General features: G+C 44.8%; 1 protein-coding gene across 1 annotated transcript in view; it reads right to left on the minus strand.

Annotated features, from left to right (window-relative positions):
- Positions 1 to 375: 375 nt before the first annotated feature.
- dpf1 (D4, zinc and double PHD fingers family 1) overlaps positions 376 to 18,599 on the minus strand; it is a 36,251-nt gene continuing 18,027 nt past the window's right edge. Inside the window, 4 exon segments of the mRNA XM_034548618.1 lie at positions 376 to 461; positions 1,353 to 1,434; positions 1,951 to 2,063; positions 4,282 to 4,401. Coding sequence (XP_034404509.1) covers positions 391 to 461; positions 1,353 to 1,434; positions 1,951 to 2,063; positions 4,282 to 4,401 — 386 coding nt within the window. The 3' untranslated portion in view covers positions 376 to 390.

Here is an 18,599-nt window from a genome sequence, read left to right on the forward strand (position 1 = left end):
GCAAACTTATTGCCAGCTGATGAATTCCTGCTCAGGAAGCGGTGGAGGTTGGGGCCAGGTGGGGAGCTGGGAGGGGGGGGCGGGGGGGGGCTTTGGGTTCAGGTCAAGCATCGGGGGCCATGTGTGTGTGACCACACACAAAAAAAAGGGACGGAGGTCGGTTCTGCGGGGCTTGTAGAGACGTTGAAGGACGGGGTGCAGCGCTGTGGGTGCTGTGTGCTCAGCCGTGTCGGAGGTCACCGGGACCGGATTGTGGAGGAAGTGGCGGCGACGGATAGATCAGAGCAGGAGGAGGGGGGGGGGGGGGGGGGGGGGAGGGAGAAGGGGTGACGAAGAGGTGGCTTTTGGGAGAGGATGAAGGGCCGAGAGGATGAGGCGCAGCTCCGCGGATTAAGTGAGGGTGATGTAGGCTGAGGCCTTCTCCTTCAAGTGTCTCAGACACAGATGACAGCTCCAGCTCCCTGTACAACACGCACACACACACACACACACACACACAGGAAGTTAAACCACCGCCATTGTGCAGCCTTGTGGATTAATCCCTCATTTTAGACAGAGCGTTAAGTAATACTGTAAATTAAAGCTGCATGTTAAAACACCACATGCTGTGCCCGTGGATTGCGTCTGCAGGGGATTTGACAACTAGTCTGGTTTGGATTGGAGCTCGGGATTTGTGACATTAATTAAACATCCAAAAAATGCGGCCCGGAGTGCACGTGGACCCTCGCTGTTATTACGCCTAGAGATGTTATGTATACAAACATACGCTTCCCCCCCCCCCCGAGTGAGAGCTCCGCCAGGCCTCCTCTTGAGAGTAAAACCTTTTTTAAAAAAAAAGAAATTTGACGACTGCTGAATAAAAAAATATAGAGTGTGTGTGTGTGTGTGTGTGTGTGTGTGTGCGTGTGGGCGGAGCGTGACACTGTTAGCGAGTGTTGAACACAAGTGCCACCGCCGCTGCACGTTCAGCCAAGTGACACTTTCGCCATGGAAACAGATTATCTTTTTTTTTCTTTCTACGACTCATTTCCATGACAACGACGCGCCATCAAACATCCCCGAGGCAGCCATCTTGTCCGTTTGCGGTGCGGTGGGGTGGGGGTGGGGGGGTGAAATTTCTTTAATTTGAGCAAATGTTGCACCTGCTCCGATTTTTATGTGCCCCGTGGCACCTTCGCTATATCTGGACCGCCGAGATGCCGATCCACAACGAAGTCCCCCTTCTCTCCAACGCTTTGAAGTCGACACGGGGGCAAAGCGGAACCGTTTTCCACGCTCCTCGCCGTGGTTGTCATGGCCTCCTACTCTACGGTTACACTGTTTCCCATCCCCAACAGGTTTTTCATACGTACCCTCTGGTGGTTCAGACATGGGGGGGCTCAGACAGTACATGTGGTAGCCTCTGTCACAGTCGTCACAGAACAACAGCTGGTCCTGGAACAGGGGAGAGAGTATATTTACACGGGCAGATGTTATGATGAGCGGGAGCATCAATTTAATGTGCACTTGAAAGATATGAATTTGTATACTAATAAATTAAAGGGGTTGAGGCATACTTTTTTGGGGGGCAAATTCTCTCCACATAAATATTTCTTTACCCTCTCAAGGCAACAAAAAAAATATAATAACCTGCACTGTGACTTTAATCGTCTGCACTACGGTTTGCGTGAATACAAAAAATGTCTGCTTACTCTTCAGGAATAAAAAAATAGGTTGACATGTATGTATCTTTTACATTTTCTTTCAAAACGTCATGAATATGAATTAGCTCCTGGATCAATGTTCAAAAAAGTGGGTTAAAGGATGAATAAATTAAACTTGCTCTATCCTATAAAAGACTGCATGAAACCTTTTAAGGTTTTCCAGTATTACGTGTGTGTGTGTGTGTGTGTGTGTGTGTGTGTGTGTGTGTGTTGGGAGTTAACACGTATGTACAAAGTGAGAACCTACGTCGTTCTCAGAGGTGCCACACAGACTGCAGGACTTGCACTCGATGCACTGCCAGCGATAAGTCCTCACCGCAGCAGTCATGTTCACTGTGAACTGCAGACAGGACGGATGGCCTGAGTGCACACACACACGCGCACACACACACACACACACACGCACACGCACACGCACACGCCCACACAACGTTTTTCTTTTTTTCCACTGTCGCTTTCTGTATTCTGAGGACAGTCGTCCATCATGTACCTACTCCATCTACCCGTCAGTTTGTTGTCGCACGTGTGATTTATCTCTACTTAACGGGAGGAAACAGAGGTGTTGTTGTACAGGTGTGAACATATCTGAAAAATGCTCTTGGATAGGTCACATTTTGTTCCCCCCCCCCCCTGTATCTATAATTTCTCACATTTTCTTTTTTCTTCTCAGTACCTTCTTTTTAAATTCATCTTCGAGAACTTCAAACAATGAAAGTGGAGACAGATTCCAGATGTCACATGAAAACAACCGTTCCTTTTTTCTTCTTCTTCCATTGCAGGCCACTTTAAAATGTGTCTTCCATCTCTCTCCTTTAACCCCAGTTGTTATATAATATTAAAATGTTTTGCAACAGAAACACCGTTACGTCTCCCGAGCTTCAGTCTGTCTCCTTTCGTGCGTGTTCATAAAGATAGAGGACCATACCAATGCTTAGCATGCCCCATTCACTACAAGTCACGTAAATCCTTTTCAGTTCTGCTTTTTTTATTTTTTTCAGATGGAAAACAAAAAAATAATACGTATACAGGTACATGCAATCAAGTAAATGAAGTTCTACAAATTCTTCACCACATACACTGCGATCTCTGCGTGTATACAAATGTACAAGCACATCCCACAAACCAAAAACAAGGGGGGGGGGAAAAAAAAAATGATATAACACAACCAGATATTCGAGAAATAAATTATTCTTAACCCCCGCTCTGATGAGATGCACCCTTCACAACCACAGTACACACTAAAAGGAGGCCGATGGGACAACGCTCTCAAAAAGAAGAAATAGACAACGATTGATATCACAGTTGTAAACGGAGGTTGTTTCACAGGAAGCCAGGTAACATTCAGATTGTGTGTGTTTTCTTTTTTTGGGGGGTCAGACAAAGGTCACACCAAGATTTACATTTAATTGTATCCATTCATATTTTAATGCTTTAATGCTTTTAGTGTTTTTTATGTACTTGTAACACTGCAGATCAGTTAGCATCGTATATGTATTGCATATATTTGGAGTTGCATGCATATTTAGTTAAATATCTAAAAATTGCATCTCATCTTTTTTTGTGTGGATATTCTTGGTATTCTACAAAACGTTGTATATAAAATGCTTAATCCTGTCTCCGACTGTGTTTATAGTGTCATCACTTATGATAAATTATACTGTAATAAAGAATAGCACTTTATTATCATCAGGTGTTGATGCTTTTTTTTTTATAATGTTTTTTGAAGCGCATTATTTATTCCTGGCACACCTCTACACCTCTCAAGCAGCAAACAAGAAATTCTTCTTGCAGAGAAGATTTTTTTTTTTTTTAGCACATTTTTACATTATCGCCACTGTTTTTCCAACAAAACAAAAAAAAAGCACATCATATTGTTTTACGAAGTTTTTGTGTGTTTTCTATACCTTTCAGGCAGCCAGAAGAGAAATTAACTTTTCAGGTTTTGTGACTTAATAGTAATCAAAATTAACCTGCGCTTAAAAATTATTACAAAGCGACACAAATAAAAGCAGGCATTCATTTAATTTTTGATTTTCTTTACGTACGGTGGCCTTCTAAGGACAATAATAGTCCTCAAAGTACCTCGTTAGTGTTAAAGTTAATTGGTAAAAGGCCCAGATGATGTGAGCTGGTGCTACCTTGTTAGCTAAAATGTGTGAAATACCATTAGTTATCTTACTTTTGTATGTTTTTGTATTGGGGAGAACCTCCCAAACCATTATGTATGTGTTTTGTCCTTTGGGGGCCACCATAGTAAAAAAGATTGTATTTTCAAATTGTAAATCCACTAGCTGCCTGGAAGGTGAGAGAAAAAAAACCCAGAAACAAATCAAAAACATAACAGCAAATGTCCATTGATAAGACTGTACATGATTTGTAGTAGGTGGGCTAAAACAAAACAAAACAAAACACTGGTATGGTCCATCCATTGAAGCGTAAAACAGGAGTCGAAACTTGCATTTGTTTATATAGTAAATTACGAATTATATATGCTCATCGGAATGGAACATTTCAAAAATTGTGCATCAACAGAGGACCGCCTTCCTCCTGCCAATCATCCCCTTCAGCGGTGCCCTACCTGAGCGCCCGCAGTCCGCACAGGAGATAAGGTCTTCGGGACAGCCGGTCTTCTTTGAGCCCCCGAGGCAGAAGTCGCAGTAGCCGTTGGCGATCACTGAGCCGTCCGGTGCTTTCTTGGCTGGAGGGGAGGAAAAAGAAAAAAGAAGGGGGGAGGCAGGTCAGGGAACGAGTTTGAGTAGGGCTTTAGCCAAAGGGAGGGTGACACGGGGGGCAACATGTGGAGGTGTAAAACAAAGAAGGAGAGGAAAATAGATCTGTAACTATAAGTCCCTGTTGCCAGACTGCAGCTGGGGCTGTCTCTCTCTCGACTCTATCCATCTGTTTAGTTAAAAACAAGCACCGGTGCAGGCCGGAGGCTGGAAGCCTGGGACTCGCCGGACCCCCCCCCCCCCCCCCCCCCCCCTCCTCCGGCTCACCTGGGAAACGGGAGACGGGGAGGCAACAGAGAAGGACGCCTGCTGGAAGAAAGACCCCCGGGGGTCTCGTATTTTCAGGGGATGAGGAGAAGGAACCGAGTAAGAGAGAGAGAGAGAGTGTATGTGTCTGTGTGTTTATGTGTGTGTGTGTGTGTGTGTGTGTGCATAGGGATTTTGTCAGGACAGACCTGCCTCCCTGCTGTGCGCGGAGAGAGGAGAGAGCTCCACCTGAAGCCGTTTCATAATGATTATTAACAAGAGAGAAATCTCCCCTTTCTGCCTGATGCATTCCAACAACGCCCCGTCACATGTCTGTCTGTCTGCCTGTCTGTCTGCCTGCCTGTCTGCTGTTGATTGCATAATCGCTTTAATGGAAGCAATCACATAACCACTGCAGACCATCTTGTGTGTGCGCTTTAACGCGCTGGACGTTATCGGGTCCTTCAACAATGACTCACCAGGCAGGAGGGAGCAACGGTGAGTACAATAGAGTGGATTACGCAGGTACACACACACACACACACATGCATATATATATATATATATATATATATATATATATATATATATATATGGCACGCACAGAAAGCCATTTGCTCTGCAGAAAGACAAAAAGCAAGAGGCAGACACAGACAGTGCTGCAGGTGCATGTGCGAGAGGTCGTTTAATCCATCCATTTCAGGGCGGAGTTGTGTTTGGCCGGAAGGGAAGAGGGTGAAAAGGGGTGAGGAGAGAAGGAGGAGTGAGAGAGATTGGGTTTCCACTCCGTATGGGTCTGGCTTTAATCCTCCTGGAAATAAAATAATAATTTTAAAAAACCTCTCTGATCAGGATGACAGACAGGGGAGGGGAAAGATGAGCTGTACCTGCTACATGCAGAATTCAACAGGAGTGCTCTGAGCAGATAAAAAAAAATTTAAATAAAAAAAGCTGTCATCTTTACTGAGAGAACGAAACCGCATAGGACTTAACTGCCGGGCATGTGCACTTTCATGTGTGGTGATGAAAGTGGAGAGACTACTGTATCTATGGAAAATAATATTGACATAACATGTGCACAAGGATTTTTTTTCCCCACTGCTACAAATGTACTGCATTATAAAAAAAATGAAACCGAGTGGTGCTTGCGTCAGCTTTTAAAAAAAATAAAATAAAAAATGATGATGCTTTTTTCATTATAGAAAAAAAAAGGCACATGGACATTATCAGGCCTGTGTGCTGGCGAGGGGTTAAGCAGACAATTAGTCCCCCGACTTTTTATTAAAAATCATCAGAGAGTCACTGTGGTCCTTCATTTCTGCGATATGATTATTATGGGATTATATTGGAAATCTGCATCGGCACCGCAAAAGGAAGATTATACTATTATTAATATAGACTTGAATTGAACAAAATGCAACATTCTCCTGTGGTGTTTTTGAGCTAACATGCTCACAATTATGCTAACATGTTGATATTTAGCAGGTATACGGGGAGTTTTTTTTCCATTATTCTGAAGGGTGGCATATTTTGTACACAGTTCTTTTTTTTTCTCGCTCCATTGCGAGAAAAAAACAAACAGTGTTCATTTTATTGACGCTACATCTGTTTAGTTACGACACTGATTATAAGCTCGCGTGTACTAAATCTTCACCTGCACAGTCATTAGTTTGCGCAGGTATTTTGTATTAAAAACTAATTAATAGACACATTGGTCACAATAGATATATAAATATATATATATATTTATATTTACGTCTGGTGATGGACCGACTGACACTATTTATTATTCAAAGCTGATGCTAATTTACTTTGAAAAAGTCCAGCTCCATGTGCATGAGGAACACATATACAGTAGATTGAATGATACACAGTGTATAAGTGTATTTACTTCTTTTACAGTAAGAACAACAGATGTTTACTGAGTGTGGCAGAAGGACGCACCGTGAAGCTGTAAAGAGGCGTGTGTGGCGTGCAGCCCTGGAGCCAACGCAAACACGCTTTCGCCTCCTTGTTCCGGTCAAATAAATTGCTTTTTATCTTCGCATGCTTTTTTTTATTTATTTTTTTATTCAGGGCTCACCGCCGCTGATTGGGCCTCGCAATCCCTGGTGGGATAAACTATACAGGCACACATGTGGAGCGCCACACACACACACACACACACACACACACACGCACACACACACATCCAGGCTACATTTTTATCTGAATCTGTGTGCATCCCTGTTTGCCTTTGTAGTCGTGTGTGCATGTGTGTGTTGGTGTGTGTGTGGTGTGTGCGTGTGTGTGTGTGTGTGTGTGAAGGCCCAGAGAGTGAATCAGCAGGTCCTGACGCATGCGAGTGAGCCGGGGCTGCCCGCTGGCCTGCCTGCATGGAGGCAAAAAAAAAACAAAAAAACCCTCCATCAATGATTAAACGCCTGCGGCCATGTTTCAGAAGCCGCCTGCAACCGCAGACACGCCATCGCCGGCAAAGGGAGGGGGGGGCGGGGGGGGCGGGGGGGGGGGGGGGGGGGGGGGGGGGGGGGGGGGGGGGGGGGGGGGGGGGTGGGGGGGGGGGGGGGGGGGGGGGCGAGAGAATAAAAAGGAGTGAGCTAATGAGCAAAATAAAACTGATATAAGCCAGGTTGATAAAAATAAAAAAAGAAACGGGTTCTCTTTCTTCTAACCCTCTTGTTAGTTTTTTACCTGGTGCTCCTTTTCCTCTCTGTTTCTAAATCTTTACCTCCTTCAGCCACCTTCCACCTTCCACCTCCACCTCCACCTCCTCCTCCTCCTCTCCTGCCCATTTCTTTTTCTTGCCTCCCTCCTTTACCTGACCCTCCTCTCCCTCTCCTCTCCTCCCTCCCTCCCCGCCGCTCCTCTTCCAATTACCAGGAGGAGTATGAGCAGAACCGCACACTTCACAGCTTTCAAGTGTTGGAGAGAGATCCTCCTGGGAATTATCCAGCAAGAGATGAATCCTCAAATGCTCCTCACCCCACCTCCTCACCCCCACTCCCCCTTACACCTACCCTTCCTCCCTCTCATGCTTAGTAGAATGTTCTCTCCCCCTGTCTCATTTTCTCTTCCTTCCTCCTCCATGCTGCTCCTTCGTTACCTTGCGTAGTTATTTCGCTGCTCCTCGTCTTCTTTCTCACTTTTTGCAAAAATAATTGTCTCGTCTCACGTGCACTCACTTTACTTTATCTTGTTTCATGTGTTATTTGTGTCTTCTGGGGATTTGATGAGGCACTTATTTTTTTTCCTTTTTTCTTTTGTCAAAATGAGATTAATAATGTTTTTTTTTCACTCGTAAGAAAAAACAAAAAAAATTGAGAAAAAAAGATTAATTGGAGGCAAAATATTAGACATCGACGGTTTCTCTCACGTTGCACTCCAAAAAACACGTGTATTTAAATTAACCTTATTATAGTGAGTTCAGAGTTTTCTTTTGGTTTGTTTAAGTAGAGAGAAAAACTTTACACACGCAGATTGCAAGAAAAAGAATGACAAAAATGACATGTTCAACTCTTGAGAGAATAATCTGGAGATTATGTGACTATCGGCGACCTCGTAAGAAGAACATTTAACTGTTGTCAAGGAGCAACATCATGAAAAAGTCCAGAAACCTAAACGTCCTACTCCTCCGGCTTCTTCCTCCAGTGTCTCCCCTTTCTGTCCCCCTTTCAAACCTCACCCTCCTCTTCTTCATCCTCCTCTTCCTCTGTCTCACTTGACCTGGAATCAATACCCCAGACCGGTCGATAATCTCGTCCTTCGGCCCGGCCGCAGTGGAAAGAAGCCTCATCAACTCGGTGCTTCCACCCGAAAGAAAGTATGTATAGCGCCACACGCACACACACACCACACACACACACACACACACACACGCACACACACGCAAACAAAATCGGCCTACCTGTTGACTTTTCTCACTTTTTTCTTCCACCTCACTTTTCTACATTTTATCACGTTGGCTTTGAACCGACTGAGGTGACTTATTAATGTTCCTGTTCCACTTCTTCTACTCTGCTGTAGACGACGCACGTGAAGGTGTACGCCCGTTAACAAAAAAGAAAGGAGCACAAGTTGCCGTGGCTACCGTCACGCCGTAGAATACAAAACTTGATTCATCAAGGCCGAGGCTGAGATGGGGGGATTAACAAGCGACGGTTGAGCGTGAGCGGTTTATTATTTTCCTTCACTCTCAGAGTGTATCTGTTCAACAAACACACACACACCACACACACACACCACACACACACACACACACTCCGGCACTGCAGCTGCAGATGGGAGGAAGGGGGTGAGGAGGAGGAAGAGGAAGAGGAGGCTCATAGGTGGAGGAGGAAGAAGTAGAATAGGGAAGGATTTCGAAAATGAACGAGGCAAAAAACGGGGTGGGAAAGAGAAAAGAGGAAGAGGAGGAGGAAGATGAGGAAGAGGAGGAAGCACAAAGGGGAGAGGAGGAAGGGAGGGAGAAGGAGAACAAAAAAAAAAAAAAAGTGTCTCTCTCCCGTTGTATCGGAGCAGCGGTGTGTGAAAACACACACTCTGCACTCCTGTCGCCTCGCTGCTTAATGAGGAGAGCCTCTCAGGAGTAGCGCACGCACACACACACAGATGAAAACACCCACGACCACACGCGTGTACAGTAGAGCGCGCGCACACACACACACACACACTCAAAGATTTACAACCAAGCCTTTGCATAATAACTTTTGCAGTCCAGTTTCAGTCCCATCCCCCACTTGGTCTCTTTAACATGATGAATGAGAGTCTGTGTAACCTCGTGCAGCCACACACACAGACCACACACACACACAACACACAGACAGACGTGCACACACATAATTGCACTCACAAAAATTGCACGTATTTAAGAGGAAACAAATTTAAAAAGCGCATACATGTCGATTCCACACAGACACAAAAGCCCCGAATGCTCAAGGAGACATCTTCAGGGTTTTTTACATTTTTTTTTTATGCAGACAAGGAGGCAAAGACGCAGTCAGATGGAAACCGTCAGTCACAGATGAAAAGTCACCGGCTTCCTTTCTTTCTCTCTCTCTTTCTCTTCCAATCTTCATCCCCTCACTCTCACACCCATCCTCTTCCTCTCTGCACTTTCATGCGTTCTCATTATTGCTGCTGCTGCTCTCTCTCCCTCTGATTCGATCTCTTCTCTGCGCTTCATTGTGCTTCATCTCTTCGCTTCCCCTTTCCCTTACTCGGTATCCGTCTAGTTTTTTTTTTTTTTTTTTTTTTCTCCTCTGCTTTACTCTCAAAAAAGGAAATTGGAAGTCTTTCCTGCAATCCATCTGTTGTCACACTAATGCCTGCTGCACCAGTGCTCTCCTTTACCCTCTGTTTCTCCCCCTATTTCTGCTCCTTTTCCATCCCTGCACCCTCCAAACCTACCACACCCCTCACCCTTACACACACACACACAAGTACTACTTTCACTCATGTCCAGTCAGCAGGTTGCGTAACTCCCAGTGCATTGTGGGTCTGGATGCATTTGTGTGTGTGTGTGTGCAATGTGAGCTTGTGTGCAGAGATGACATTGCAAAGTAAAGAGGACAGAGGCAGTTTTGGTGCATAATAAAACTTGATCTATTGCTGCTTTGTAATCACACTGACCCACCGAAACAGAGACACACACACACAGACACACACACACACACACGTCAGGCTCTGCAGTCTGCAGATATGTGCACATTTAGCAAATAGACACGCATGCCAATACATCACACACACACACACACACATATAAAGACACACCAACTCCCCCATGAATCACGCATTTAAAGAAATCCCACGTAGACACAAATATACACACTTTACGCACGCACACACTTTGTGCACACACTTAAAAAGAGCCACTTAGCCGGTGCAGGCTCGTGTCCCTGTCGATGAAGAGTTAAAATGCAAATAATTAATCCTATTTTGTCCCAGGGAGAGAACCGGCTGGTCTTGTGACTGTGAAATCCTGTTTGAATTGTGCCCAGCCTCACGTGGTCCACTATATGTACCGTTATGTGTCACACAAAAAAACATTACCAGCTGGCCAAAAACACGAACATGAAGGAAAAACCAAAAAAAAGGGAACGTTTTACAAAAAAAAACCAAAGAACAAAGTGGATGTGAAAAGCATGCATCCCATAATTTGTGGCGTTTTTTGGCAGAGAAACGTGGGGAGGTGAGTTGGAGTTGGAGTTGGAGGTGGTTGCAGATTTCTTTGTGTATTCAGTCAAGGTGGCTATCGCGGCGCGTGCTAACTGCCAATTAGGGATTTTATTCCAAAAACCAAAACCAGAATTCTAAAAAAAAAAAAAGCCACTGAAAAGGATTTATTTATTTAATTTTCTTTTTCACAAAGTATACACGGCACACATGCTTATAATCTGACGGGAATATGGAGAGAAGTTTCCCACGACTGAAATTATGTAAATCCACATGTGGACGTTATACTATACTAAAAAAAAAAAAACTGTTGCGTGTCTGATTCTTATTTCATCCTCGGGCCACAGACAGTAAGACAACAATCAGTCAGACAGAGATGGATGGTGGGTGGGGTGGTATGGCTGTTTCAGGGGTGTTGTGGTGGTGTGGGAGCATATCCAAACATGGCCAAGACAACCGACTAACACAACCAGCCGGCAAGCCGCAGCACCACACGTTAAGACGGAATACCAAATGAAGCAGACTCCGATATCAGCCTGCCTCCTCCACCGCTCCAACTGTCTGGGGGAATCTATATGATGAATCATGAAGAGCTTCTTCTCCTTTATGTATCTCTCTGCTTCCGCCTCTCTCTCTCTCTCTCTCTCTCTCTCTCTCCATCCTCCTATTCTTTATGTTATCCTTAATGAACTCCTCCGCTCCCCCCTTCTCTCCCACACTTCAACTTATTCCATTATTCTCTCTTTCTCCTCTTTTCTATTCTCTCCGCACGTCTCCTCCCTTTGCTTTCTCTCTCTTTTCTTTTTCTCTCTTTTCAATGTACATAACAGTGTACTCTTTAGGAGGGAGCCGCGGCGGTATCTATGGCAACCGGATTGCTAGGCAACAGCCGATTCTCCCTTCCTCTTTTTTTTTTTTTTTTTTTTTTTTTTCTTCTGCGACCGTGCAGCAGCAAGCGGCAACAATCAACCAATCGAGAGCCGGGGCTGGGGAGAGGAATGCCGGGTGTGTACGTGAAAAGTTCAGAAGACATCCAGAAAAGAAGCGAGACGCACAAATAAATCCGCCCTTTTTTTTTTTATAGACAGGAAATCAGAATTGAACATTATGATAGAGGCCTGGAAAATAGAAGTTCAATTTTTAAAGAAGCAAACAAACCGTGGAGAAAAAAAAAATTGATTTTTTTTCGCACAAAGCCACGTGTTCCCCTGCAGTCACCGCTGTGCACCCTGGCAAATAATAGGCAATTTAGGCACACGTGTGCTCATTAACATGCAATTACACCTCTGTGCAGTCACCGCTGGAGCCCGCTTGGAAACAAGTTTACAAGACGACTCATTAAACACGCGCATCTTGGGAAAGCTTTCGTCGTTCCTCCGCGACAGCGAGAAAGAAACTCATCAGATGTGTACAAAAAGTTTTGAGGGCATTTAAAAAAAGAAGAAAAAAAAAAATGTATCACGTCATCGATTCGAAACGCATTACTTCAGAATGTTGGTGGCATGGAAAGTTTTTTTGACAAAAAAACACACACACGCACACACATACACACGCACACACACACGCACACACACGCACACAGATTAGTTGCATAAACACAGGAGCTGGAGTCTGGCTCTCTTCAATTCAAGAGAGGAACAAGAAGATGTAGAGAGAGAGAGAGAGAGAAAGAAAAAAAAAACGAGGCACCGGTACTTATTATGGAGTGACAATAGACACCGAGCAGGGAGTGGCCATTTTGGGCTCTCGCCGTTGTTTTATATTGATGTTGGTTGATCAAAATTCGTCCTTCACTCCTCTGCAGACAGCAGGAGGAGGACAGGGAGGCCATTTTGAGACACAAGGTAAAAAAAAAAAAAGGGGGAGAAAAAAAAAAACACAACAACCAACAATGGTGAGTGGTAGAAGAGGGATGCTGACCTTCAAAGAGCTCAATTACATGTCGCACACACACACACACACACTCAGAGTTGGGCATGATTGCCCATACAGCACATTCACACAGCTCGGTGGCACGCGGAAGCACAAACAGACACACACATGCACAAACCAAAAGAAGAAGAAAAAAACCGCACATGCATGTGTGTTTTGTGTGCATTTTTTTTACACACGCACACACACACGCAGGCACACACACACACACACACACACACACACACACACACACAGCGTTCCTGCTGCTCCACACTGTCGGACCGTCTGTCCATCCAGATAAAGTGGCTTCTGAATCTCAGTCCTGATTTGAGAGGGGGGGATTTACTACAACCCCCCCACTCTCTCTCTCTCTCTCTCTCTCTCTCTCTCCCTCTCCATCTCACTCTCTCTCTCTGTCTTTCATTCACAGTTGCTGAGCCTCTCAGTTTGTGTCCTTCTTGCAATCTATTTATCTTGTTCCTGCTATTTCACTATTCCTCTCTCTCTTTCTCATTTACCTCTCACTCTCATTTACCTCTCTCTCTCTCTCTCTCTCTCTCTCCACAAACCAATTTTCAGGTGGACTCTGCAGGGCCGACCTCTAAAGTAAACATCCCCCGTATTCATCCACTCTTCCTCCTCCTCTTCTTCCTCATCTTCCCCCCACCCCTACCACCGTCACATCAATGCCAAAGGAGCCCCCTCCACATCGAACTCTCCCTTCCTTCCTCCATCTCTCCATCCCTCCACCCCCACCTCCAACCTTCTGTTTGGAGGAGAAGAAGTAGAAGAAGAGTAAAAAAAAACACACAAAAAACACACATAGCATGAGGCGCAGTCATGAATTTTAATGGTACTGCTCATTTTAAGTAAATAGTATATCATCCGGGGTCCAGATATATGGGGATGTTGAGCAGTGGTGGGTTGTTGATTCTGGTGGTGATGATCGGGAGGGGGAGTAGACACAAAACAAAGAAATAAATTAAAAAGGAAACCCAAAGCTGGATGATGTCTGTAAGCACGTCAGAAGAGAAGAGAATGGAAAACGAGATGCAGAGAGGGCCGGGAGAGGAGTGTTAAAAGGAGGATGAGAAGGGGGAAAGATGGACGAAGAGAACAGAGAGGGAATGGAAAATCTCATTGGGTGCTGGAATAATCTCTCATTTATCAAACCGATGGAAAAGAAAAACAGAAAGAGAGAGAGAGAGAGCGAGAACGGAGCTGGACGAGGTTCAGAAGAGACAGAGTTTCATAGTTTTAATGATAAGTTTCGGCTCACGCTGGCGTTGCGTACGCAGCGAACGTGTACATGCGATGGCGTCTAGACCGCTTTTCGATGCCAGCATGAATTATGCATGTTTTTGCTCTCATTCCGGGGAGCCGTGTTAATATTATTACATATGTGGCAATATAGCGGAAAAGGGTGGAGGGTGGTGGAGTCTCCTCCATGACACTCGGCAAATTGGGGGAAAAACGGTAATGGCGCACACACACACACACACACACACACGTTAATTCATGCACACTCACACATATTACACACTCACAGAGCCTTTGCAAATGCATGTGCACCAGCGCATGTGGACACAGACACACACACACACACACCAAGCCAAAAGGCTAAGCTTCTTTTTTTCATTTCAGCAGAGAAGATTGCATTTTCTGAGGCTGTGTGTGTGTGTGTGTGTGTGTGTGTGTGTGTGTGTGTGTGTGTGTGTGTGTGTGTGTGTGTGTGAGTGTGTGTGATTACTGACTGTTTGGGTGGGAGTGATGGGGGATATTAAACGATTCAAATGCTGTCTCTCTTGCTCTCCTCCACTGGAGAGACCTAAGACTGCAGCATGGCCACACACACACACACACACACACACGCACACACACGCACACACACGCACACACACGCGCACACACACACACACGCACACACACACACACTGGGCCAGCCTTATCGTCAGACAGGCCAATTTAAAAACACACACTGCCAATTAACTGAGAGGCAGCATAGTTTCAGCGTGGACATTGTTGTCGAGCAGCCTGCACAGACAATGTGTATATGTGTATGTTTGTGTGTTTATCTGCGTTTCATCGTGAGCAAATTGCTTGTTTTAAGAACCGGAGGAACAAAGAATGCCGATGATTCGTCTGCGCTCTCTTTTCAAATGTCCACAGCTTTCGATCTTGTGTTTTTTGTTGTTGTTTTTTTTGTGTCTGAATAACCGAAGACATTTTTTTACTAACGATTACTGACCAAAACACAATCTCCCGCAGGATGAACGCACGCTATTGTGCTTGAAATAAGTTGCTCGAGAACAAACGAAAACACACACAGACGGAAGATGACGGCGAAGGAAGAAAAAAAAAAACAAAGAAAAAACGCACACCGTCAGAAAAGCCCTGGGAGTGAAAAATAAATGGCCCCGAGAAACAAAAGACGGAGAGCAATTTGGTTGGTGTGGATGCTGCAAGCTGACAGGAGGTTTGAGGTCTGAACCTGTTTGCAGAAACCTAAATATTTGCTTTACTCGTTGGCCATGTATTGCTTCCTTATGGTGCCCTTGATACGTTTAGCAGAACCTTTTGTAGCTTTGCGCTAAGTGCAATCTTGGGACGGCTCCCTTTATGTACACTGGACACTACCATGCAATGCTTTTTTTTTTACTGCGAGGTGATTCTGGAAAAGCATGCTCGACTATTTAAATGGCCGTACAAACCTGGATGGTGGTTTTGCACTCGGGCCCCCTTTAGAGCTTCAGGAAGTCTGCCAAAACGCAATAACTATCACTTCCTGCAGTTCATCTCATTAAATAAAAGCCAAAAGTCCCATAGGGAATGATGTGACCAATATTCATTGGGAGTAAATGTCCCCGAGCCAGATGTACATGAGACATTTTTCATGATGGGCATTAAAGCTCGTCCCAACGCAGGTGGTAAGTAATGACATTTTTAGTGGCCACATTTCATTAAATTGTTCCATGCATGCTGCCAAGACATGGTTGATATATGCGGGCTGATTGCGGCACCTACATGGAATAAAGCCATCGTCATTGGCGGAAGGTAAAACTTAAGAATGTTTAACTCTGATGAAATGATGACTCTGCAGATTGTGCTCTGACTTCATGAGGTGTTTGGCCTTCAAGGGTCATTGACAAAGAATGTTGATATTGGATGATTCTGCAAAACTCAAACTTAAGTTCAATGTTGTTGTTTTTTACATTCAATGCAAATAAATGTTTGCTTTCTAAAAAAAAAAATACAAATACACGTTTGTTTAAATTCAGTTTCTGTTTCGTCATGTAAATCGTTGGGTGTAAAATTGTCGAAACTGAATATAATTCCTCAGGTACATGGGCTTCATAAGGTGTTTGGCCTTCAAGGGTCTACAGACCCGCTATTAGCTCTGTGAGGCCGTTTTGAGCTAAATGCTAACATCAGCCTGCTAACATGCTCACAATGGCAATGTAGCCGTTTTGAGCTAAATGCTAACATCAGCCTGCTAACATGCTCATAGTGGAAATGTAGCCATTTTGAGCTAAATGCTAACATCAGCCTGCTAACATGCTCACAATGGCAATGTAGCCGTTTTGAGCTAAATGCTAACATCAGCCTGCTAACATGCTCACAATGGCAACGCTTATGCTAAACTGGTGTAATATCTGCCATGTTCACCATCATGGTGATGTTTATGTCTCGATGTCAATGATTTATTGCTGTGACTAAAAGTAAAATGCATGATACCTTGCATCCCTTAACCCAAGACAAGGGTGTATTTTGGCTATTGGCTCTGTGAGGCTACTTTGAGCTAAATGCTAACACCAGCCTGCTAACATGCTCACAATGGCGACGCTGATGCTAAGCTGGTGTAATGTCTGCCATGTTCACCATCTTAATATTGTGCATTGTCATGCTAACATTTGCTAATTAGCACTAAACACAGTAGTACAGCTGAGGGTGAGTGGAGTGACATTGGTTTTGTAGGTGTTTGGTGACTTCAACCTGAACGTGTGTACCAAATTTCATGGCAATCCATCCAATAGCTGTCAAGTCTGATCACTCAAACCCATAAATGTGAATGTCATGGTGGCGCTTGAGGAAAAGTGTCGGGGATCAACAGAGACATTAGTGAGCATTGAGCGTTAAGTCTTCGTCACTCCCTTTTTGAAAATCCGTCATGAAGCATTTTGATGTCTGCAAACTGTAACTGAGTGCGCCGGTAATTTCTCAGAGCGTTTGACTGGTGTTTGTTCACCGACGCTCGTTCGGAGTTGAAACAGGTTGATTGAGGAGCTTGTTTGTTCCCTCGTTTGAGATGATGCATCTCTGCAGCCGCTGTTCAAACTGTGTGAAGTGTCACATTAACTCATACGGCCGGCGACTGATTTGAAAATGTAAAGACGGACGTCCATTCCGGGGGTTTTCGAAAGTAACAGCATGTAATGATAATTGTTGCTGCTAACGTAAAAGCCAGTATTTTATGGCGCAGCGTACTGGTTTCCGGGCTTTCTGCTGCATGTGAAGAGTAATTTAATCTTTCTATGGATTATTATCAAGGCGAGCCGGTTCTGCATTTTAACCGAGTGTCAGACCTTCGACACAAGAGGACTTTAGCCCCGGGCTACAGCAGTCCCGAGAGTAAAAGGTTAAATAGTACATTCTTTCAAAAGAAAAAAGGTACAATTACCCCGTGGGCTAATTTAGCTTTGGGGAAACCATGCTAATTGTACGGTGTCATGTCACATGGAAATAACGAGCAGAAATGTAATAATCAGTGTAATAAAACATAAATACACTTGTAATGCAGGAGGCACAAATATGAGGCAGGTCTACTATATGCCCTGTTTAACCCCCATTCACATGCAAGGTCATTCCTTGTGGTCATTTCTATGGCAACGGTAAGTTCCCGGTTGAAATTTGCTCCATTTTAGTCTTGTAGACTTTTTTTTGTCTTTACCGCCGGAGCTCTAATGTCACATGACGGGACACACTCATCGACATTGGAGAAGGAAGCATAATGGGGATTGGATTCGTTCGTGGGGAGCGGACCTCGAGGCGATAACTGCCCCCCCCTGCACGGCCGAACCGCCGAGCCGGACCCGGCGGGCCAAAACGCCACTGAAGCGGCGCCGAGAGGGAGGAGAGCCGACATGATGAAACTAAGCCCATCCAGCGAGGACCCAAGGCTATATATTCCACCACCCGGGATCCCACATCTCTACACAGACCTGGCAACCCGGATCAAGCGGATGCGGTTTACGTCAATGATTGGTGGTTAGTCGATGGACAGCGTTTCCCACGATGTCGACTTTTTTTCAATGTGAAGATGTCGGCCATATCGACCAGAAAACGGTTCCCTGCATGCCTCGTGATTTCTTTTTTTAAATTCTTTTTTAAAGCTGTTTTTATTTAGTTGTTTGTGATGTTTTTACTGTATTTTGTTGGTGCAACCCTGTGCACCATTATCTTCCACAGAAGCCTCCCAATTGGAACACACGGCCCGTTTACCAAAGCCAGCGTCCGACACCCTCTTTAACCCGGTTCAAGAGCCGGGTCCAGACGCCGAGGCGGACGCTGGCCCATTTCGATCGGCCAGCGTTCCCAGCGAGAGCTGAAGAAGTCGGGGGGGTGGGGGGGGGGGGGGCGGTATATTATCTTTCATACATACACAAGTGCTCACTTTGTAATTTGGCTCAGTCGTCTATAACGCTGCAGGAGGAACTCCATGGCGATCAATAGCTCTTGATGATATTCTGAATATTAAGGATTGTTGGAATAAACCTGAAACTGCTATACATTTTTTTTTTAAAACACCCCACTTGTAAGTAAATGACGGATGATGACG

The sequence above is a fragment of the Cyclopterus lumpus genome, chromosome 13 (assembly GCF_009769545.1).
Source record: "Cyclopterus lumpus isolate fCycLum1 chromosome 13, fCycLum1.pri, whole genome shotgun sequence".
In the NCBI taxonomy this organism is placed as follows: Eukaryota; Metazoa; Chordata; class Actinopteri; order Perciformes; family Cyclopteridae; genus Cyclopterus; species Cyclopterus lumpus.